This window comes from Acomys russatus, chromosome 19 (assembly GCF_903995435.1).
Source record: "Acomys russatus chromosome 19, mAcoRus1.1, whole genome shotgun sequence".
In the NCBI taxonomy this organism is placed as follows: Eukaryota; Metazoa; Chordata; class Mammalia; order Rodentia; family Muridae; genus Acomys; species Acomys russatus.
In genome coordinates this window covers 9,645,726-9,670,730 of record NC_067155.1, presented here as the reverse complement: position 1 = coordinate 9,670,730, position 25,005 = coordinate 9,645,726, and the positions used below count along the sequence as shown (strand labels likewise).

The 25,005-nt window shown below is 39.7% G+C and overlaps 1 protein-coding gene across 1 annotated transcript; it reads right to left on the bottom strand.

Moving 5' to 3' along the window:
- Nucleotides 1-1,423: 1,423 nt before the first annotated feature.
- On the bottom strand, nucleotides 1,424-24,918 carry LOC127203074 (vomeronasal type-1 receptor 4-like). The gene is made up of 6 exons (XM_051161884.1): nucleotides 24,873-24,918; nucleotides 21,410-21,581; nucleotides 19,428-19,657; nucleotides 9,254-9,312; nucleotides 7,831-8,752; nucleotides 1,424-1,629 (listed from the first exon to the last, which is right to left on the bottom strand). Exons 1-6 carry the CDS (start codon nucleotides 24,916-24,918, stop codon nucleotides 1,424-1,426), a joined length of 1,635 nt encoding a protein of 544 aa, XP_051017841.1.
- Nucleotides 24,919-25,005: the final 87 nt, after the last annotated feature.

Sequence of the window (25,005 nt, the reverse complement as noted above, 5' to 3'; positions counted from 1 at the left end):
CTCACACTAACAGCAATCCCTGAAATCAGACAAATATATGATATCTTCTGAAACGCTAGGCAGTGACAATGACAATAGGAATAGAAAAAGCCAAACATACCTGGGTCTATATTCCAGAGGAGGACAGGTTTTTCATGACAAGAAGCCAAACATACCTGGCTTTATATTCCAGAGGAGGACAGGTCTTTCATGACAAGAACTCTCACGTGTATGTTCCTTCAGATAACATGTGAGATGGAACCATATTACAAACAATTTTTGGGGGGGTCTATAGAACGGCTAAAGTAGCAAGAAATAAAAAGGTACTTCTAACATGCATTTACTCTTTATAATAATTCATTCAACCGAACTTGTAATCTTGACACACCCATAATATTTGTTTTTGATAATAGGAAAATCAATCTATATTTTTATCATTGATATATAAATTTAACTTACTAGTATCAGTATTTTCTCCAACCCACTATTTTAATCCGTATCCTTAGATACAAAATCAGGATGTAACATATTCCAGAAGCATACAAACTGATGAATAGGAGAAACAAAAAACAACAGAAGTACTTCAAGCTATTTAGGATGAGATGGGGCTGAAGCTAGCGGCTTGTTTAGCTATTGCAAGGCCCTGGGAGTGTTCCGCAATGCCATCAGTAAGGAAAACAACAAAGAATCAAAAAAAAAAATCTACCTTTTGAAACAAACAAAAAACTTGGAAGATAGATGCAGAAAGAGTTAAAGATTGTACAGAAAGATGGAGACAGAGGCAGAGAGGGAAGCAGAGGCTAAGTAAAGAAAGGAAGGAAGAAAATTGATAAGAGAGATTAGGTAGCAGCTCATGTGACAAACGGGGTCCATACATCTTAAGGAGGAAATAAGAGATTCTATGTTGGCATGAGTTGAAAATACCCCTAATTTCATTCAAAAGCCCCTACTTCCTAAGCAATACTTGAGTCTTTTCTGCCTATCCATGCCTTGAATTACTTTTCTTTCTTTCTTTCTTTCTTTCTTTCTTTCCATTTCTCTCCCTTTCTCTCTCTCTCTCTCTCTCTCTCTCTCTCTCTCTCTCTCTCTCGCTCCTCTCTCCTCTCTCTGTCTCTCTCTCTCTCTTTTTCTCCCCATCTCTCTGTCTCTCTCACTCTCCCTTCTCTTTCTTTTTCTGTTTTTCTCTTTCCTACATACATCCATCCATCCTCTCTTCCTCCCTCTTTCCTTCCTTCCTATCCTCTTACTGTCCTTCCTTCCTTTTCTTCAGCAGAAATATTGAAAGACATTCTTAATATAGATTTTTACGTAAAAGTAAATTTAAGAGAAACATCTGGGTAGGAATTAAGTTGCCTCCCAAAGCACAAGTGTGTATATTCCAGAAGGTGCTTTCTAATAGACTGAGTTCTTACTATTCACAAAACCTGGTCACTCACCTCAGCGCTCAATGACACAATTGTGGTGGCTGTAGCCATGAGAAGTGACTCTCTGCTGAAACCGTTGTGGGGCTGTCTCCCTCACTTAAAGGTTCCTGATCTCCCTGTGTTCTTTCCCAAAAGACAGGCGACTTTAAACTCAGCTGTAGACTCATGACGATAGCATCTCCACAAGGGTCTGAAAGTAATTTCTGAACATCTTGGTCCTGATTTCCTGTCAGAAGCAAAACAACACGATGAAAGAGAGACTATTCCATGAGAAAGACCTAGGAAGCAATTAGGAAGCAGAGGGGAGGGCAGGGCAGAGAAGCCGTGCAGAACAAACAGGGCATCACTGCTACTAAAGCACAAGAAAGTTGCACATCCTTGTCCCTGCGGACCCTGCCCTGTCATCATCCTAGAGAGTTTCAACATCTCAAAGCCATTTGTTCCCAAAGAAACTCGGGACAACTTAGGTGTCTGTTAACATGTTAGAAACGATGCTGTCGGATTCTCAAAGCATTGCAAAGACCTCCGAGAGAGGCCAGGTTCCTCTCGGCACTGTGCATAAGGTGCACATACGTAAAAAAAAAATGGACAAAATATTCAGTCACATAAAAGTAAATATCAAATAAAAGTAATAACTAACTCCTCATTCGACAGCTTCCTTCTTTTGAATTCCATCAGCAATTTCATCCAAGATCTTCACAAGTTTGAGGTGCTTAAATCATAGAAATTTCATCTCCCTGTGTATCTACTCATGGAAAAGAAAGATGAGTGTGCCTAAAAATATGTTGTGCTAATCATCAAAGAAATCCTCCTTTAGGGACACTTCAGGTAGATTTCATGAATAACTATAAAAGAATAGAACTATATATTTAATTCACATTTATTGCACAATGTAAAACTTCCTTTAGAGACACTTGTATCACCATAGGAAGTGTGTCTCTGCTGAAACTGTGGTGACACACCTCCCACCACACACACTTAAAGGTTCATGATCGCCTGGTGTTCTTTCTCAGTAGATTGGTGATTTTAAACTCAGTTCTTGGCCCGCGGTGACAGCATCTACAAAGGGGTCTGAGGTAACTTTTAAGTACCTTGGTCCTGAGTTCATGTCAGAAAACAAAATTCAACAAACAAATAAAGACGTTCAGGTGGCCTGAGAAACTCCGAGAAGGCGATTAGGAATCAGAAGGAAACTTCTCTGTCAGTCCAAGGAGTACAAAGGGGATGGCAGAACAGGGCTTCCCTGCTATTAAGGTGACAGTAAGCTGCACAGTGTTGCCCCTTAGTGATCATTTCCCTATTATACAGTAGCCTGGAAAGATCCAACATCCCCCAAACTGTTTGTTTCCAAATTCAAGCAAGACGAATGGCTAACCGAGGTGCTTGTAGAAGGATCCAGAGGGTTCTAGAAACCTACAAGAAGAAAACTATGATAGGCAGATTTGGTCCCAGGGGTCCCGCTCAAACTATGGCACCAGCCAAGGACAATACAGGCCGTAAACTTCTAACCCCTACCCAGATCTAGGCAATGGACAGGACATTCTCCACAGTTGAGTGGAGAGTGGGGTATGATTTTCACACAAACTCTGATGCCTCATATTTGACCATGTTCCCTGGATGGGGAGGCCTGGTGGCACTCAGAGGAAGGACAGCAGGCTACCAAGAAGAGGCTTGATACCCTATGAGCATATACAGGGGGAGGAGGTCCCCCTCAGGAACAGTCATAGGGGTGGGGAGTAAGAGGAAAAAGGGAGGGAGGGAGGAAGGGGAGGATACAAGGGATGGGATAACCATTGAGATGTAATATGAATAAATTAATAAAATAAAATGATTAAAAAAACATATCCGAGCGGATGCTGGCTGCCAGATTCATACAGAATTGCAAATACTTCTTACACAGCTCTGGCTCCTCTCAGCGCTACTCCTGTCATCTGCTTTAAACTTCTCTGGACCCTGAGCTTCTCTGCCCTTCTCCCAGCGTCTTTTTTTTTTTTTTTCCTATGAACTCCAAACATTCCGGCTGCGTGCTATTAGGCTCTTCTTCTCATTGTACTCCTTCTCTTAGCTCTTCCCGTGGTGCTTTGTCCTCTTGACTCCTTTGACCCTCTCTCCTCTGTCCGCCATTTTTCTCCCACGCTTCCCCTATTTTTCATCTCACGGCACAGTTCACTCTACTGGCCGTGTCTAATACACTTCCTCACTCCTGTTCTCTGGACACTTCCAGATGCCTCAGGCTGTTGTCCCCTTCGTATCTACAAGAAAAACCTTTTCTTCAGCAGTCCCTCAATGTGGTCATTCCATAGTTTCATTTTTAAAAGTCCCACATATTAAAGGGTATGAGAGAAAGTAGAGGTTGGAGGTCTGTGTGCATTACATCCTCCAGGCCAAGGTTTCTAAGTTACCCATTCATGGTGTGTGTGTGTGTGTGTGTGTGTGTGTGTGTGTGTGTGTGTGTGTATGGTTTTCCAGGTAGCTTTTTATTCAGTTTTACATTTTGAACATGCTTCCACTAAATTTGTAGCAGTATTTCAGCATTTCTATGGAACAAAAGGGAGAAGCTTTAGTATTTCTGCCGAGAGTTGAATTTTTTTTTTTTTTTAAAACAATTTTGCCTTTCTTTCCTTTTTTTTTTTTTTTAAAGATTTATTTATTTATTATGTATACAGTGCTCTGCCTGCATGTACACCTGCACACCAGAAGAGGGAACCAGATCTCATGATAGATGGTTGTGAGCCACCATGCGGTTGCTGGAAATTGAACTCAGGACCTTTGGAAGAGCAGACAGTGCTCTTAACCGCTGAGCCATCTCTCCAGCCCGAGAGTTGAATTTTTAAACATGCTATGATGTGGGATCATTTCAAGGTCATAGACAAATTCCAAAAGTTAATAAAAAGCTTTTATATTTAATTTTATTCAGATTCCCTTGCTAGATGTGTGTACAATCCAGTGGCAGAATGCTTGCCTGAAAAATTCAGTGCCCTAGGATCCTTATACCTACCACTGTTTAATGCATATGTCACCAGGACTTACTATACATTTCCTACAAGAAACAGAATTATACTACATAACCTCGGTGGTGTTGTAAAAACCTAGAGGATTTATATTCATGTAGAAATATTATCTCATCAAATAGCCCTTTTTACATTTTCCCAGTATTTACAATGGTGCATGCATGTTAGAGGAAATCAAAGCATTCCGGTGAACAGTGCAAGTCAGGATTAAATGTAGCTTTTAGCGGTCCTCTGAAAGACTCCACACAGCAGACTGAAGCAGATGCTGAGACTCACAGCCAAACTTGCGGTGGAGTGCAGGGAGTCTTATGGAAGAGTTGGGAGATAGAAGGATCTAGAGCTTTACAAGGAGACCAATGGAGCCAACAAATTCCAGTGGCAGGGGGGAGGGTGCTGGAGAGACTGATGCATCAACCAAGGACTATGCATAATGAAGACCTATACCCTATGCTCAGATGTAGTCCACAGGCAGCACAGTCTCCTTGTGGGTCTGATGATATAGGGAATAGGAACTGCTTCTCACATGGACTCTAGTGCCCACTTGTTGATCGCTTCTCCCCTGGAGGGGCAGCCTTGCCAGACCACAAAGGAAGAGGATACAGGCAATCCAGATGAGATTTGATAGGCTGAGGTCAGATGATGGGTGAGGAGTGCTCCCTCTTTCTGAAAACTATTGGTGGGAAGGAGGAGAGGGAGAGAGGGTGGGACTGGGAGGCGATGAAGGAGGGGCCTATAATCAGGATGTAAAGTGAACAAATTAAAAATAAAAGAAATAAATACAAGACTTGATACCCTATGAGCATATACAGGGGGAGGAGGACCCCCTCAGGAACAGTCATAGGGAAGGGGAGAAAGGGGAAAATGGGAGGGAGGGAGGAATGGGAGGATACAAGGGATGGGATAACAATTGAGATGTAATATGGATAAATTAATAAAATATATTTAAAAAAACAAAAACAAAAAATGTAGCTTTTAGCAAACTTTCTTCTCTAGCGTATGTTTACATTTTATTCTGTGGAAATAAGATTCTGCAATAAGATAAGGCAAACTACTGCCCAGAAAAAAAAAATCAACAAAATGAGAAAACAAATCTTCAGTTATTTTGGAACTGAATGACCAATTGATAATTTCTGTAATATGCAGAGAAAGCTCACAAAGGATGCATTAGTAAGATGCTAAAATTAAATCAGAAAAGATTTTAAAATATTCAGTTTCATCCAAACCCAAATATGGACAATTGTTATGTTTTGTTTTGTTTTTTTGTGAAACTTGCAAATGGGAATAAAATTAAGGATGAAATATTTGAATGAAACAAACTTAGAAGGGCAGATACAGAGCCTCTAAACAGACCTGAGGTTGGTTCAGATGGTTTGGTGTTGTCATGGTTATTTAGAAAACAATATGTCAACATCTCTTAAGAAGAGTGTTAAATTCTGAATTTCAAGTTCTTTGCACTAGCTTCTTTGGTTAATTTGTCTCCTTTCACCATGAATAAGATGAAGCTTGTAACCACTTTATGGGAAGTACTTGGGCTATAGGGTTGGCATATTTTAAGGGACCCCAGACTAAATCCATTTATTCTTTACAGAGAAAAAAAAACTCTCATATGAAAATTTACTATGAATAAAATATTTTAGCAATCTCGGTCCTTAGGAAGAAACAGGGGGCCAGAAGTCTATGTGGTAGACTCAATTTTCCTAACCAAAATATTTTATTAACAACTTATTGACTGAGCCTACATCAATTATAACCTGATTAACCAAAACAGTAGGAAATGAAGATTAATTGACACAACAACAAAACCTTAAGGATATCAGTTCCGAGGAATGATTCTCCGGTCAGGAGCTGCAGGATTTCTTCCACTGGAATCTGGGGTAACCAGATCCCAGAGACACAGCAGGAGCCAGAACTCTCAAGCCTTCCCTCAAGCGGTTTTCTCTAGGAGCATCTAGAGGGGCAGCAATGAACAGCCAATTCTATCCCAAGTCTCCAATCCGCCCTGCCTCCAGTTCTGGGCTCATTTATACAGCTCCTCCCAGAGTCTGCTCACAGGATCTTTTTCAGCTGGCAGCAATTAAGCTCCTGCACGAGGTGGTTGCTCTTCTAGTGAATTAACCTCACCTGTTCTCTTACTAGACCATTCCGATCCCACACTTGGGATCCTAAAGAACAGGCTTCTCTCCTTCAATATGTCCTTGAGAAAAATGAATATATGCAAAGACCATAACTATATACAATTGAAGTATTCTTGATGAACTTTCCAGAATATTAATGTTACAGCATCTAAGGGTTAGATTCATGGAGATAGTCTGTTGCCATACATATTTCTACAACATTTTCATACCAATGATGACACTTGGAGAATTGTAGTGTCTACATATGAGAAGCAATCAACAGGAGCTTGGAGCTGTAGAACTGGCTCAGTGTCTGAAAGCATCTTGCATGGGAAGGGAGCTCACTTCCCAGCAACCACATAGAGTGGCTCGCTGCTGCCTGTAGCTCTAGTTCCAGAGGCTCCAACGCACTCACTTTGCCCCTGTGGTCAGCAGGCATCCATGCTGTGTACATAAATACACTTAAGCACATACATATATTACAGATATGCAAAGTTAAACATTTGAAATATTATCAAAAATCTCCATGCTAGAGAGGTGGTTTTGCACTTAAGAACACTTACTGTTCTTCTAGACGTCCCGGGTTTTAGTTCCATCGTTTAATGTTGCCTCAAAACCGTCACTAACTCCAGTCCTAAGGTACAATGCCCCTTATCAAAGCTCTGCAAGTAATTTATACATATGATGCACAGACATGTATGCAAGAAAAACACCCATTCATACGAAATAAAAATGATGTTGCACTCATGTGCGCACGCGCGCGCGCACACACACACACACACACACACACACACACACACACACACACACACACCTTTTCCTGAGGCATCAGATAATGTATGGTCTCCCAGATGTATTTTCTCATGTTCAAATTTTGCCTAATATTACACAACAATTTGTACCGTATGATAATCTTATATATTTAAGATATTGTTCGTTTTGGATGGTAAATTATGTAAAAGTGTTACAACGATTGATAACTGACTACTGCTAACTGCACATAATGAAGAAGTCAGTTATAGGGAGCTAGATGTTTTCCAAACGCAGTTTTAGCATTTTACAACAGATAAAAGAATACGCCAGTACAACGAGAAAAGAGAGATCAGCCAGGCATTGTGGTGCACGCCTTTAATCCCAGCACTCAGGGAGGCAGAGGCAGGAGGATCTCTGTGAGCTCGAGGCCAGCCTGGTCTACAAAGTGAGTCTAGGACAGCCAAGGCTACACAGAGAGACCCTGTCTTGAAAAACCAAAAAAAAAAAAAAAAAAGAAAAGAAAAGAAAAGACAGAGATCATAATCATGCTTGGAGAAAGCTGCCTTCTACCAAAACAGGGTAAAAACAGGCTGGGAAGAGACTTCATATGGCTGATGAGAACAAAGGGGCAATATATGGGAAAGCACATTTCTAGAAATGTACGTACACTTACTCCCCGTAGCACTGGATCCTTGAAGTATGTTGTAAAGATGACCAAAATGGAAGAGAATGAATAAGAGACACAGAACATGCACACCATGATGAGGACAGTTTGTGTAGCTCTGCCTTCAGGTGACACTTTTAGAAAGTGTTGAGCACTGTGAATATGCCTGACTTGTCTGTTATGTCTGTAGAGAACAGTCACCATACAGACACTTGAGAAGGCCATGAGACCCAGACACACACCATCGGAGAAGCATAGTAAAAACATATAAAGTGCAGTTGCTAAATTGCCCGAAGCAAACCAGGAGCAGTATCCATAGCTCATCCTGTTGGTTCCGTTCTTGTTGTAACGAGGGCCTGACACTCTTGCTGGGGTCAGCATGTTTAGAAGAAGTTGCGCAAGCCAGCCGAGTGAGCAGGAGGGACCAATGTGCTTTGTGGTTCTGTGTTTAAGCTTCATCCACCCGGAATTCCTGGGGCTGATTGTGATTGCTTGGAAGCAACTCAGTAGGCACATGGCATACAGGGACATCCCCCTTGTTACTCGGTAAATATACATCACCAACTTACATCCAATGTCATCCAGGAAATCTTTATATCCATAATCTGACATTGCCTGTGGAATGCCTCTTGACATGAGAGACAAGCAGTTGGCAAAAGTCAAGTGCTCTATAATCAGGTCTTTGGGCATTAAATGCTTTCTATTAACTATCAAAAGGACATAATAAAATAGTATTAAGGAATTACCAAGCATTCCCACTGTAATCTGGGAGAACAGAAAAATTCTCATCACAAAGTTTTCAGAAGTCTTTTTTTTTTTTTTTAATTCCTATTTTAAAAGTAAATGAATATATTATGGTCATGAGACGCTAGAAACATATTAGCAGTGTGCATTATTTTATGATGTTAGTTAAATTAACATAGATTTCAGTTCACTGTATTTATACAGCTCTCCTATTGAAAAGAACAACTAAAAGTTTGTTCTTTATTAAAGTAAATATCATCCTCCACTATTTAAATGGAAAATTTTGGATATGGTTACTGAAATATAATGTTTTCACTGTACAAGGTTCCACTTGACCTTCGACACAGCTATCAAGAGAGAGAGGGAGATTGACATATAAAATTGAGAATAACCTAGTCTACAGAGTTAGTGACAGGACAGCCAAAAATACACAAAGAAAAACCCTGTTTTCAAAAGCCATACCCCCCCCCAAAAGAAGACTACATTGCACACCTTAGAATGCTTATCATCAAGAGAATATGCAATAAAAATGCTACTGCTGTTGTGGTAATAGGTAATCATTACCCTATCCTGGTAGGAAGGTAAAGTACTACATTCATTATGGAGATAAACACAAAGAATTCCTGAGATATTAAAAATAGAATTACCATATAACACAGCTTGATAATTTCTGGGCATATACCCAGGGGACTCTATGTCCTACCACAGATGCTTGCATATCCACAGAAGATGTTACTTTCTTCACGACAGCGAAGAAGTCATGTCCATCCTAGATGTTCATCAGCAAATGATGGAAGTACGGTATCGCTACATGGTGGAATTTTGTTCGTCTGTAAAGGAAAACGAAATGAAGAAATGTACAGAAATGAGATGGACTTCCAAATAATTCAGTAATGTTAAAGGTTTGGAGAAACAAAGACCACATGATGTTTGTCTAACAGGACATGTCCATCTGAATATAATAAAAAGTGGTTATGAAACCAGAAAGGAGAATTTTTTTAAAACAGGAAAAAAAAATAGGTATTGAGGAATCAAGGGGAGGACAATAGAGCAAACGTGGTGTTAGGAAAGGATTGTGATGGATATATAAAGATTCAAGGAGATGTTAGGAAGGCTGGAGAAGAAATGTGGAAGAAGAGAATCAAAAATAAATCCATTTGAAAAATGTCAAAATTGTTCAATACTATATATACTAATTAAGATTTTCATAGACCAAATCCCCCCCCTACACACACACACAGACACACACACACACACAAAGACTATGGGCTCATGGCAATTTTTGCCCTTGAATAGTGTCAATTCTTGTAGTCAATGCAATCTTTAAAAATTACACTCACTACTTAAAATTGACTTGGTTATTCTTGTGGTATTTGTTTTCTATGGGAATTTTATTATTTTGGAATGACTGGCAATTGAACCTAGAGTTTCAATCATAAAAGACAAGCACTTTATCATGGAGTTAGAGCCTTACTCTTTCTATTTAAATTTTAGATCAGCATTTCAAGCTGTAGAAGAATGAAATTTGTGATTCTTAGTTTATGGTGATAGAGGGGCTCTGTTGTCATTTTGTGCATGGAATAATATAAGAAAAGCAGTCTTGTTTGTGTCCCTGAAATTCTCATTGAATGATATGGCATAAATGTTCCATAATCTTCACCTTATGTATTATATTTTAAATCATAATAATTTCATTTCTCCAAGAAATGCATTTTTATAAGACATTTATTCTGCTTTATTAACTTTGTTGCTATTATGATATAGACGCCCTAAGAGCATTTTATACCTTTTCATATAAGGGAGAATTTCTATTTCATCCACCAATTCTACTTTTTGTATGACTTTTTAAAATTAAAACAGGGTCTGGTAGAGAAACCTCCCTAGTCAGTTCCACAGCAGAATCATCCAAAACAGTAGAAAGTTGCAATTATTCCACATGGTCATCAATGAAGAATTGCACAAAGACAACATGATGTATGCACACATACAAAGGAGTAGCCTTTATCCTTTGAAAAGAAGGTTGATACATGTTATAAGATAGGTAACCACAGGGACTCCTGTGTTAAGTACTATGGCCAGGTATACTGTTGTTTGATTCCATCTAGCTGTTGTAACCACATTGATCAACTACAAATACACAGAAAATAAAATGATGAGGGCCAGAAAGGCTGATAAGCACATAAAAGCACTTTTCAACAAGCTCAGAGTTCAATCTGTGGGCCTCCATGGTCAAAGGAGAAAACTGGCTCAAAACATAGATCCTCTAACCTCCACACATATATACTGTCTCAGGTGCACCCACTCTCCACAGAAATAAATGAATCATGTAACGAAATTTTGAAAGACATTAGAAAAGTGATGGACAAGGTTGCAAGGAGAAGGTGATGGATGTGTGCTTCATGGACACAGAGTTTGGGTTTGTCCGTCAATGTACTGAAGGTCGGCTGCAGATCATTGGAATCACTTTTTACACTCACAATGGTTAAGGTGATAAATATCTGTTTGACTTTTATTCTAAATTTAACAATAAAGAAATGATGGCTAGTAAGTGAAAATTTCTTGCTATGTTGTGTGGTAAGGAGCTACAGTGACGACTGTCAACTAAATAGAACACAGGCTTGGGCTCATAGATTTGTAATATAAAACTATGATCACAGGGATGAGTTTTCCTTCTTTAATCTGGGAGGAAGACTAAGAAATGTATTAGATAAGAGTATAATATGATACGGCTTCGTGTTTCCTGTTTCACCTATTAAAAGCAATCCCAGACATCAGGCAAATATATGATAAGTCAATAGAAATAGAGAAATCCAAACATACTTGTGTGTATTTTCCAGAAATTGACTAACCTAATATTTTACTCAAAAATAAAAAAATAAACAAAAAAACACCATATCTACATATCCTTTCTAATAACAAATAAGCTGAGATTTTATACAAACCAACATCAAGATTTATTTAGTGTAACATAGAAATAGAATCAGGAGCATCTGCCATAGTTCAGGATAGCCAAAGTACCAAAAAAAAAAAAAAAAAAAACTAAATATACTCCTATTTTGCATTCATTTGCTTCTGGTAGGTTATTCAAATTTTAATCCATTACCCACAATTTTCCATAAAATCCATTTTCCTTTATAGAAAATCACCCTATAATTCTGTCACTGGTAAAACAATTGTAATTAACACCATCAATATTCTATACCCACCATTCCTATATTCAAATTGTTTAAACACAAAAATGGAATATAGCATTTTCCAGAAGCATGTAAATTGATGAGTAGGAGGATTTACAATAAGAAAAGCTCTTCCGGCTATTTCAGCCTGAGTTGGAGGTGCAGCTTGTGTCTTGTCCAGTGGGTGCACGACCCTGGCTCTGATCCGTAATGTTATCAGTAAGTAAAAAAAAGAAAGAAAGAAAGAAAGAAAAGCCCAAATAAATATTACTCTTAAGAACTAAAACCTAGGAAGACACAGGGTAAAAAATGAAATATATGGATAAGGCAAAACAGATGTAGGTGGAGACAAAGACAGAGATGAGAGACAGAGGCTGAGTGAAGAAGGAGCGAAGAAAATGGGGTTGTATCCGTGATAAGAAAGACTTGGTGGCAGCTTATGAGAGAAAGGGTCTTCACACAACCTAAGGAGGATTGGAAACAGTGGATTCTGCCCTGAGCTGAAAATAGCTACAATTTCACCCAGATGTCTATCCCATTCTTTACTTCCTAAACAACACTTGAGTCCCTATTCCTTACCCTATTTCTGCCCTGAGTTCCTTCCTTCCTTCCCCTCTTCCTTCTTATCTTTCTTTATTTTTTCTTCTTCCTCCCTGCATCACCTCCATCCTTCCCTCTTTTCAACATAGAGGTTGAAATAAATTCTTAATCCAGCTTTGAAAGGACAACTAAGATTAAGAGGCAATCAGAAGGAAAATAAGAGGCCTTGCAAAGCACTTGCATGGCTTCTCCAAGGATTGCTGTCTAATGTATTTAGTTTTTGTTAGTCATATTTGTATGTCCTTGCCACTCACCTCAGTTAAGGAGGTCACCATGATGGTGCCTGTCACCATAAGAAGTGAGTCTCTACAGAAACTGTGGTAGGACACTCTCCATCACTTAAAGGTTCATGATCTATTGGGATTCTTTCCCAAAACATTGGTGATTTGCAGCTCAACGCTAGACCCATGATGATAACATCTCCACAAGGGTATGAAGTAACGGTTAAACACCTTCCTGTCAGACAACAATACAAAACTAAACAAAACATGAAGTGCAAATGACACGAGCGACTCCAAGGAAGCAATTAGGAACTGGGATGAGAGCTTTTCTCTCAGTCCTTGGAGCACAAAAGCCTGTGGCAAAGAGACGTACAGAAGTAAATTCAATGCTATTCAAGTATAAGCAAGTTGCATGGCCTTGCCCTGATGGGCCTTTCCATATCACCACACCATGAACTCTTTTTTTAAATTTTTGAAATATACATTTACATTATTACACATATATACAATACACTACCTACAGCAAGAAGAACCACGAAACAATCAGGAATTATGTAAATATTACATCCATAGTGTTTTGGTTATTTGGTTTTGACAAACTTGAAGAGAACATCTTTCCTATTTTGGTTATGAACTTAAAACATCTATCTAGATCTAAAATCATCTTAACCCCTAAACAGCTAAGCTTAATTGTAAAACTAATCCATGGCCTTCAATCCAATCAGAGACTTGAGAAGGAATAAAATTAGTTATCTGAGTATACAGGGAGTGCAGGTAAGCAGCTTGCAAAAATGAGAAGATGACAGAGACAGTTTGTTACCTGAACAGTCACCCAAAACTCTCTATAACATTGGAGCATCATCTTCAGCCTTCTGGCCCTAGATATCTGATATACATATTTGTGAAGCAGGAACTATTGAAGACTTGCTTACCCTGCCTTGGCAGAGTTTGGCCAGCAACTCTGCCTGCGTCCAAGCTTGTTCATTTTTAGGCAGAATTCTGTCTATGGTAGAAATCGGGACAATTTCCCCAGTGGCTTGATTGCCACATTTGAAGCCATCTCCATTAGGAGGTTCTTTGATGCTCATCATCTTCTTTGAGGTAGGCTGGGTGTTGCCAGGAGTTAACCTGTCTCATTGTCAATGAGTCTTCAAAATAATAAAAACATATTTAAATGCCATATTCTGTAACTCTCTGAGGTTTTTGAAGACCTTATCTATTTTACCTTATCTTTCTATAGAATCATATCTATCTGTTATACCTAGGATGTATATTCCTGTGATAAAAATAGACTAGTAATTGAGATGGCCATGATTGGATCAACTAACAATTAACTTGTATAACTTACTTATCCTAAACAGGCTGCAATAGCACTTTCAAATTATTAGAAGTAAACCTTGTATTACAATTGAGTTGTCCATACAATACTTCACATTAGAGTAGAAATATGTATACTATGTGTGAAAATATAAAAATCTTAAATATAAATTTCATAGCAATGTATCAAAAATTATTTTGCATCTAAATACAAAATTCTATACCAGTGAATTAAAAATAACCTTGGGAGTAACAATTAAAGCATTAAGTTGAGGAATAGATTCACTAATCTACTTTTGTCCTATCATCCCTATATATTTATATATTCCCATTTTTTCTTTTCAATCTCTATCTCCACACCTAAGAATGAAAAATAAAACAAAAGAGAGACATCCCTTAGTCCAACCTTGTTTTATCTCTAAATAAGACCAATAATAACTTATAACCAACTCCCAAGGAAAATAAATATCTACCACCCAAGAAAACAACAAAAACTTACCAACTCCCCTTAAGGAAAATGGGGTGTCATTCTCTTAAGGTTTCTTCTGGATGATATGGGACAAATAATACCTTTGTATGGGCCCAAATAAAATTGAGGAAAATGGTTAAATACAGTACAACAATATGGGGAATAGAGACTACTTCTGACATAGACTCTGGCCCCCTCCAACACTGTTTACTTCCCCCAGGCAAGATGGCCTTGCCAGGCCACAGAAGAGGATACAGGTAGTACAGATGAGACTCAATAGGCTGAGGTCAGATATTAGGGGAGGTGGGCTACCATTTTTGAGGACTAGGGGATGGAGTGAGAGGGGATGAGGGAGGGGTGATTGGAAGGTGATACGGGAGGGGGCTATAATTGGGATATGAAGAATTCAAACTGCAGAACAAGTAGGTAACTTATTTTTAAAAATTTTTTTATTAATTTATTTTTGTTACAACTCAATGGCTATCCCATCCCTTGTATCCTCCCATTCTTCCCTCCCTCCCATTTTCCCATTATTCCCCTCCGCTATGACTGCTCCTGAGGGGGATTACCTCCCCCTGTATATGCTCATAGGGTATCAAGTCTCTTCTCAGTAACCTGCTATCCTTCCTCTGAGTGCCACCAGGTCTCCCCCTCCAGGGGACATGGTCAAATGTGAGGCACCAGAGTACGTGAGAAAGTCATATCCCACTCTCCACTCAACTGAGGAGAATGTTCTGACCATTGGCTAGATCTGGGTAGGGGTTTAAAGTTTACCGCCTGTATTGTCCTTGGCTGGTACCTTAGTTTGCACGGGACCCCTGGGCCCAAATCTGCCTATCATAATGTTCTACTTTTAGGTTTCTAGGACCCTCTGGATCCTTCTACTTTGCTATTCTCCCATGCTTCTCTCATCTAGAGTCTCAGAAGGTAACTTATGTTGCTAATCTCACTACACGGGAACAGCTCTGAGACTGGCTGAGATATGAATGTCTGTGCATAGACAAGGTTTCTCATTGGTTACAGAATCCCTGTGATTTATTATTAGATGACATTCTTTGTATGGCATGAATGAAGGTTTATAGATGTCTTTTTCTGCTTATGCAAAGCAGAGAAGCAGCCTTAACTGTTCTGAGTCTCAGGCACACCTCATACATGTATAATTTTAGGACTGTATAATGCTTGTGAGAAATGATATGTTTTCAGAGAAAAAAGAAAAGAAAAGAAACAGACACTGATCCTGGATCAGACCTGACAGGGTTCATTCCTCTCAGCATGCTGGACACTGACATCCTGCATCCTTCATGTCCCAGCATCAAGGGCTTCAGGTGCTGTTGCTCATCAGAACAGGACAGCTCCCAGGACAGCTGTGGAGAAAGCTTCTAATCCCAATTGGTCCAACATTTCAGACTATCTCACACAGGACTCTAATTAAGCCTGGAACTTCCCAACATTTAGGAACTGGACCCTGAATTCTTGACAGTTTCAACATCTCAAAACTGTTTGGTCCCAAAGACACTCTGGACAAATGGCTAACATATCAAAGCAGATGATGGCTGCCAGAGTCTCACAGTGTTGCAAGTACCTCTTTTTGTTTGTCTCAATTGATTTTCCTTAGAAAATATTTATCAAACATTGTATTTCAAGATACATTTGACAATACTTATGTACGGTGTGAGAAATAACAATTCCTGCACAGGAGGCCAAATTACACAATCACTTGTCATGATGTTTAATTGACCATCTGGATGATTTTTGGAAAGAAATTTAATGGTTATGTATCCATTTCATAGAAGTAAGGACTTGTGAGAGGTCAGCTCTGATTAAATAATTAGGTGTTAATTGATATATGAAACACAAAAGTTTCCAGTCATACTTGTCTAGCAAATAATCCTCAGGGGGAAAAAAAGAGGACATGAGAGAAAGAGCAACTTTTGTAGGTGCCTGGAAGAGTGAGAAGGGGTCATTGGGAGTGAATATGATCAAGGCATATCATTTACATGTCTGAAATTGTTAAAAATTAAACAAAAAGTTTTTCTAAAGTATCCACGTAAACATTTGTTTTCCTATTTTACAACTTGTAACTTCAATATTTTACGTGATATAAACAAATACCTTGACAGAAAGCCTACAAACTATCCAGCAAGTACTTTTTATTTTTTATTTTATTTTGTTTTGTTTTGTTTTTCAAGATAGGGTTTCTCTGTGTAGCCTTGGCTGTCCTGGACTCACTTTGTAGACCAGGGTGGCCTCGAACTCACAGCGATCCGCCTGCCTCTGCCTCCCGAGCGCAGAGATTAAAGGTGTGCGTCACCAATGCCCGGCTCCCAGCAACTACTTCCTAAAGAGTCCTGGCTCCTCTCAGCATTCATCTCCTACCCTAAACCTCTGTAGCCCATGAGCTCCAATTTCTTTTTCTTCTCTTTCCTATAGACATTTTGGCCATGTGCTCTTGGTCTCTCTCTAGGTTGCTCTCATGGCACATTTTCTACTTGGCTCTTGGCGGCCCTTGATCCTCTCCTCTTCTCCCAGTCTACCTCATTATCTGTCCTCTCACGGCCTGCTCAGTCCAATTGCCATGTCCATTGAATTACCTTCTATACCTGATTGGGACCCTTCCTGGTGGGTCTAGCTCTTCTCTGTTTCATATATTCAATAAAAAAAAAAAACCTCTCCTCAATGATCCTTTGGGTTGGTGATGTCCACATTTTCAATACAAATGTCCAAGTATTAAGGAGTATGGGAGAAGTGTGAGTTCATGAGTCTGTGTATGTCACATTCTTTAGGTCAAGGGTCAGAAATGATTCGTCCAGGTTGTGTATATGTCACACGTTGTGGAGTTTCATGCTGTACAGAACCCCTTTATATATGTCTGTCTAGAATATATATTGACAATAGATGGGTAGATCCTCTTAGTGTGAGCTGTCACGAGGGAAGCTGCTGTGTGCTTTGCTTTAATTAAATCTAGGTGCACGTAGTCACACTTTCTGAAGGAACACGCTTCATTAAGTATCACTATATGTTGGAATTTCCCTTTCTCAATATAACAACAGAAGATTTTAAATTAATTACAACATTGTAACTATTTCCAGGAGAATTACCAGAGGGTCTTCTTTGATCTGTCTTATTGACTTTTGATGATGGCAAACATTTTAATTGTTGTCTACTATACAATTTTTTATTTAAAAAATTATATATACATGCTCCTAAAACACAATGAAACTGAAATTTTTCTTTATAATCTATTTCCATGAAAAAAATCCTGAAAATAGCTACTTTGGACCTGAACAAAACACCTGTTGCTTTTGAAGAAAACCTGATTACGTTTCCAAGACCCACCTGGTGGGTCTCTAGCCAGTAGAGAGCTTTCCTCTTTTGACTTCTATTTCCAATTACATTCAATATCATGAGAAGTATGGGGTTTTTAAGTCATAGAAATTTATTTTTCATGTGCCATCTTCTCAGGGAGAAAATGCCTATGCCTAAAAACTTACAGCGTTAGTCCCCGAGGGAAATAGTCCCTTAAGAACACTTCATTTAGAATCCCCTGAATAATTTAAAAGAACAGACCTACCTGTCTATTTCTTATTTATTGACATTAAAAAGATTTTTATATGAACTGTAAATTTTCTGTTACATTTAATTTAATTGTGTTATTATTTAGTTAGCTAAACTGTCATAATGATTTTCTGAATTTCTATCTAGTTTTGTACGTAGACTCTGAAGCCTATGGTCATTGAATGAACATAAGGCGTGGGAGAAAAGAAACAGGAAAAGGCATTATATCCTTCCAATATTTACTATAAAGGGGAAGCCCTGGTTCAACAGGGTATAGGGAATGGAGATACTCTATTTAGAAGACAAAAGCCCTCAGGTGCAGTGAGTTGCCTCTACGTAGCAGCAGGCGGCTTCCATATAGCAGGAAGCACTCCCCCAACCCAGTAGCAAGAAGTAGCATCCATGTAGAAGAAAGCAGCCTCCCCGAGTGAGAATTGGGCTCCTATTACACACGAATGTCCCTTTATGTCCTTACTTGGAGATCTAGAAACAGATCCAACCTGCCCTATTCTATGTATTTCTTCAGTCTGTTGGTCCCAATGTCTCCATATAAAACATACAGCAGTGCAACTGCTGTGCACTGTGAACACAATCTTGTGCCCTGTGGCATATGGCTGAGTCTATCCTGTGATTGTGATCAGACTCTGAGTCCTCAGTTTAGAATGTGATTGTTCCCTGGCCCCTTTCTGAACAGACCAACAGCACTGCCTGTAGCACCATCTAGCTGAAGGATTGTGAATGACTTTCGAGCGATTTTGAGTTAATAGCTTGGACTAAAAACAAAAACAAATTTCACAAATAAATACAAAAAAAAAAAAAAAAAAAGCAGTTAGGAATAGTTGGGAGGAAATTTTTCCATGAGTCCTTGGAGTGCTCTGTGTATTCCAGAAGAAGCATAGATAAGACAAAGGTACAAGGCTAATCAATGTCCTAGCCAGTTTTGTAGAAGGCGTGGACATTTAAGACTTTGTTTTCAATGGTGTTATAATGAGTAAATCCATACCACCAACCAATTAGAAACAACATACATACATACATACATACATATATACATACATACATACATTTAGGCAAAACTTTCATACTCTGAAAAGAAAAAAATGAAACACATTAAATGGTTTACAAAAGAAAAAAAAATCCATCCCATTGAACAAGATGCTTTTATATGAAGGTAAAAAACAGGAAAGCACATGACGGCAGTCTAGAACGATGGTTCTCAGCCTCCCTAGTGTTGTGACCATTTAATACATTCAACTGGCTCCTTTGAACTTTACTCATGCTGATTTAGAGCAGTGGGAACTCTCCCTTGTAGTTATTTCAATGGGAGAGTACAGTCTCTTGCTACTCACAAGAACTTCATCACCTTCTCCCGAATGAGAATAAACGTCTTCCTCTTCTCTTACTCCAGGCTCTCGCCATGACAGGAACCTTCATGCCTTCATCAGCCAGACCCTCCAGGAATTTCCCCATGTTTCTGCCACTTGATTCCCACTTCTCTGTCAAGGCAAACTTGTGCGCAGTGAAGAGAGTCTGCTGCAACACCAGTTGAGGAAACCGTGCGCTAATGGCTCTGCTTAGCTGGCTGCGGTAAACATCTCCCAGAGTCTTCGCAGCTCCTGCTTTGCCGGGGAGCCTTTGTCATTTGGGGTAAAGTTGAGCCGAGTATTTGGGAATGTGGCATGTCTTTCTTCTTCTCCAGACAGGACAGCAGAACCCTGGATGAGAATAAACTGGCCATTCCGTTGCCTAGCTCAGTGTCAGTTGCTGGTGATTCAAGCTTAAGCAACTGATCTGAGCTGTGAGACCATTTTGATGAGAATCATCAGAGAGATTCAGCTAGGGCAGTTTGGTATTTGTCTTGTGACTTGTCACTATGGGAAGAAGGGACAGCGCCACAGGGGAAAGGAATACCAAGATTGGCATTTAGCTCCCATGACTCGGAGCCTGTGTTCTCACATATGGCTTGTTCCAAACTTGTTAAATTTTCATAATTTCCAGAGTGTTTTTGGGGTCCCAAATGCTGCAGTGAACAAGTTCAAATCCTTGGTAGTGGGATGAGACAGAAGATGCAAGTCCCTCCTGGATGCGTTTGAGTCACAAGAAAGAAAAGACACAGGCTGAACAGGGCTCATCCCTGTAAGTAAAGAGAGGGGCTTGTATTTTATTGGGAAGAAAAATACGTTTGGTAGACATGATGTGAGGACTGTTGTCTGGGGAAGAATTAAAGTGTAGTCAAAAATGGGGACTTTTTTTGTCCCTTTTTTTTTTTCTTTTTTTTTTTCTTTATGGTCATTTGCTTGTTTTTGCAAATGAGTACCTTATAGCCTCGTCTGCTCACTAAGTAATTGAGATGAACTTATATTCCAGTATTATGTTTTTTACCTCCACAGTGCAGGAGTTCCCTCACGGGAATAATTTTCAGTTTTTTTGTTTGTTTGTTTGTTTGTTGGTGTTTTGTTTATGAGAGAGTGCTTCTGGAGCTTGCTGGTCCTGGAACTTCCCACGTAGACCAGGGTGGCCTTGAACCCACAGAGATCTGCCTGCTTCTGTCTCCTGTATCCTGGTATTAAAGGCGGGCACGTGCCACCACTTTTGGCTTTCTTCTAATTGTTAGGTAATTAGAAATTTAACATGACATTCACGAATTTAGGTATCAACAGGAAAAACGATGGCCTTATTTCAAAAGAGTGCTGACCTTCAACACAAAAGTCAGAAACCTAAATGCTATCACCCCAAAGAAGGATGGAAGCTCTGTGATGAAAAATTCTGAAGTCTAAAGTCCCTTAGGTTATAATACTGAAACATCTGTGTTGAAACCACAAGCTACAGTTCTGCTGGGAGAATTAAAAAAAAAAAAAATGACACCTGATAGGATTAGAAAGCCAAATTCTGGGAATCAACTACCCACAAGGTATATCGTGTAAAAAAAAAAAATCATTATTTGCCTGCATTGATATTCTTTCTTGTTGATGAAATTCAGGATTTTGATAAGGTAAAGAAAGCAATATTGATCAGAAGCACTCGTTTTCATGAGAGTAAAAGACACGCCGAGAGTCTAGGAGTGCCCACTTCGGTCAGTGGTTCCTCCAATGTGAATGTGCGTGTGCCTGCGCGTGTGTATTGGGAGGTGATGTGTGTCACCCACAACTGAAAAAACTTGAACGCTTACTTGGAAACAAAAGATGAAAGCGAAACTATTGTCTCTAAAGATCAGAAGCCGCCAGTGTGGCCGGCTACGATTGGCAAACTACACCAGAGTGACCCTTTCATCTGCCTGCTTAGAAATTAGACCTTCAGGACCCCTTGCATGGAGTAGGAGGAGGCAGCAAAGGATACCATATCTAGATCGGTCAGGAAAAGCAACAGGCAGCTATAACCCTAATACGCCACTGCAGGCGCCCCCCTCATCAAGACCCAAAAGTTTCTGGAAAGCACGTAACAGGCTAAGGCTTCTTCAGCTCCAGCACAGGGACGGATCGTTTTCTCTAGACAACGGTATGTAACAGCCCCAAATGAACAAAGGGCTGGCACCCCACGAATTTCCCCACAAACCCACCCTAGGTTCGGCAGTGAACAAGAGAAGTAGAAATTCAGAGTTAAGTAAAAGTGAGCTAATTACGCTGTTCGGGTATCCGCCAGCCCCGTGGTGTTTGGTTATGAACTTCCTGGATCTTGGGTCCTGTTTTTTGTTTTTTTTTTTTCCTTTGTTTTCTTTTGTTTTGTTTTTGTTGTTTGATTGCATTGTTTTGTTTGCCTATGCGTATAAGACATATGCCAACAGCTTTCATGGAGTCCCATTTTCCCATCTTGTCTTCGGTTTTTGCCTGTGGGACAAGGGCTAAACGTAGGCTGCGCTCAACGCATGGGCAATGTCGGGTACAGCTGTTGTGGCTTATAGTCCTTGGCTAAATTTTTTCCTCTGGCTTAACGTTCGTGGTTAATTATACCAGGGAAATGGGGAGCCTTGGAATTCCTCCAGGCCTGCATTGTATGTTGGTTTTAACTACTGATCCTAAAACTCAAATCTAGGATCCCATAAGTGCTAGTCACATACCTACCACGGAGCTGTGTGTTCTTTTTTGTTTGTTTTTGTTTTGTTTTTGTGTTTTGTCTTTGTTTTGTTTTTCGAGACAGGTTATCTCTGTGTAGCCTTGGCTATCCTGGACACGCATTGTAGACCAGGCTGGCCTCGAACTCACAGGGATCCACCTGCCTCTGCCTCCTGAGTGCTGGGATTAAAGGCATGCGCCACCACTGCCCGGCCTATGTGTTCTTATATCTAAATGTTTCACCAGTAGACATCAGTAAGACTGAAAAAGCTGACTCCCAACTGAGAACTTTCAGCTTTGGAAAACTGTGTGTTTAACCCACTGATCTTGTTTTCTCATTTGAGACCTTTAAAAATGAAATACTCTTCCTGCTAAATTGATTAAAAAAAAATTATGAGGATAAGGATTTAAGTAAAATGGAAGAAAAATGAAATAAAATTCTCAGTGCCAATGGATAATACAGGCATAGGGAGCCCATGTACACTGGTAGAAAGGCTTTATAATCCTGCCTAATTTGTGATGAGATTGACTGACTTTGTACATCTCCCTGCTGATGGATCGATAGGCTTTTTGCAGAAGAGCTTGGCTCTGCTGATCTGACTGATTTACATTGATTTTCTACATCTTTATCATCTTTCAGAAATTCTGACAAAGCTGAGGCTGTAGCACAGTTTCCAGGGTACATGCCTAACATTCCAGAATCCCTGGGTTTCATAGCTTACTACATCATCCGGAAGGTCCCTCTCACCTGCAGCCCCAGCACTTGGGAGATGGAGGCCACCCGAGTCAATAGTTCAAGGTCTTCTTTGACTGCATACCAAGTTCAAAGTCAGGCTAGGATATAAGAAGTGTGATGGAAAGACTTTTTTCCCTCTAGTGTTTGAAATCTATGAACACACAAAAAAAAAAATCTTTTTTTTTGTCCAAGTCCCCACTCACCCATGTCATGATTGTGTGTTGTTTTGGGTGCATGGATATCAACTCTAGGTGCTAATAATACAGACAAAAAAAAAAGTTGGCAGGAACTTAGATGCAGGCAGAGTCGACGGCCGCACTCTGTCAAATCAGGGTAAGCAAGTCCTCAATAGTTCCTGCCCTGCGAACAAGTCAGGCAGAGGTATTAGGCCAGAAAGCTGAAGATGAGGCTCCAATGTTATAAAGTGTATTGGGTGACTGGTCAGGCAGTAAACTGTCTTAAGTCAATTCATACATTTTGGAAACTGCTAACTCACACTGCTGGTTCACTCAGGGATTTAAGTTTTATTCCTTCCCAAGTCTCTGAGGGACATTGAAGACAAGATAATATAGTTCTATAACCAAGTTTAGCTGGTTAGGGGACAAGATCATTTTAGGTCAAGATAAAGAAGTTAAGCTATTAGAGTTGAGATAAGATAGATATTGAATCTCATTTGGAAATTTAGACCCAACAAGACAGGAAAGACACTTACTTCAAAGGAGACGAATGCAGATGGCCAAGTCACTATGAATGTAACATGTATAGAACTCATTATTCTCATGATTGTCACATGGTTCTCCCTGCTGTATGTAGTTTGTTTTATACATGTGTAATCAAATAAATGTATTATAAAAAAAAAAAGTTGGCAGGAAGAAAACAATCATGCCCAGTGACATAAATGATTTTCATTCTCATGGAAACAACTATTTTCATATGCGTGCTTCTGATCAACGTTGCTTTACCTTATTAAAATCCTGAATTTCATCAATATGAAAGAGTATCAATGCAGGCAAATTACAATTTTTTACACTGAATTCAAACATTGATAGACCTTGTGGCCAATTGATTCCCAGAATTTGGCTTTCTACCCCTGTCAGCAGGCACTTTTTTATTCCACCAGCATAGTGGCAGCTTGTGGTTTCAACATGTAGACTTTTCAGTAGTGTAGTCTTAGGGACCTTAGACTTCGGAGTGCTTCATCAACTGAGCATCTGCCCTTCTTTGAGATGATGGTATTCAGGGTTCTAATTTTTGCTTTTTTGTTTTGTTTTGTTTGTTTGTTTGTTTTTCCTTTCTTTCTTTCTTTCTTTCTTTCTTTTGAAATAGGGCCACAGTCTGAGGTCTTTGGGGCTAATGCTTCAACTTCTGAATTTCAGGGCACACAGTTTAACCTAACAGTTAGAGTGCTTGAAAAGAGGCAGGCGTGGTGACCCACACCTTTAATGCCAGCATACAGGAGACAGAAGCAGGCAGATTTCTGTGAGTTCAGTCCATCCTGGTACACATGGAAAGTTCCAGAAGAGCTAAATCTAGGGAGAGCCTTTCTCAAAAACAAAACAGGAAGAACAAACCAGAGAAAAAGTATCCAAAAAATGAAATGATTCCTGTGAGGGAAACCCAGGACTGTGGAGGAAAAGCCATAAGATTGGGATTCTCAGCTACTTAGTTAACTTGTGAGCAGAGCAGGTTACAAGATACCCTTTTTCAAAAATAATTAAACAACTATAAAGCAAAGATGTCAGGGGAAAAAACAGAGTGAACAAATACTCATACCAAATCTCCCAAACATCATATATTTCCTCCTGATAAAATAAAAGCCCCTCTCACTGCTGACAGCCCATCTTTTCCTCTGTGGTGATTCAGACACAACCTGAAAGGCCTCTTAACCTCTGTCTCATCCTGCTCCTAAAGGATTTGGCCTTGTTCACTGAAGCATTTGGGATCCAAAACCCTCTGGAGATTGTGAACTGTTAACAAGTGAGAACTCAGAGTCACGGCAGATAAATACCAGTCTTAAGATGCCCTTGAGCTCGGTACTGTCCCCTATCACCACAGTGATTTACCGTGCTTGCTTAGGATATGGTCTCCTTGTGGAGACGCATCTGGCATTGCGTTAGCGATGCAGAACTGGAGTTGTGTTAGGATTCCCTCTGTGACTCTATGCCCAGGAAATGTGTATTTCCCATGTTTCCTCTG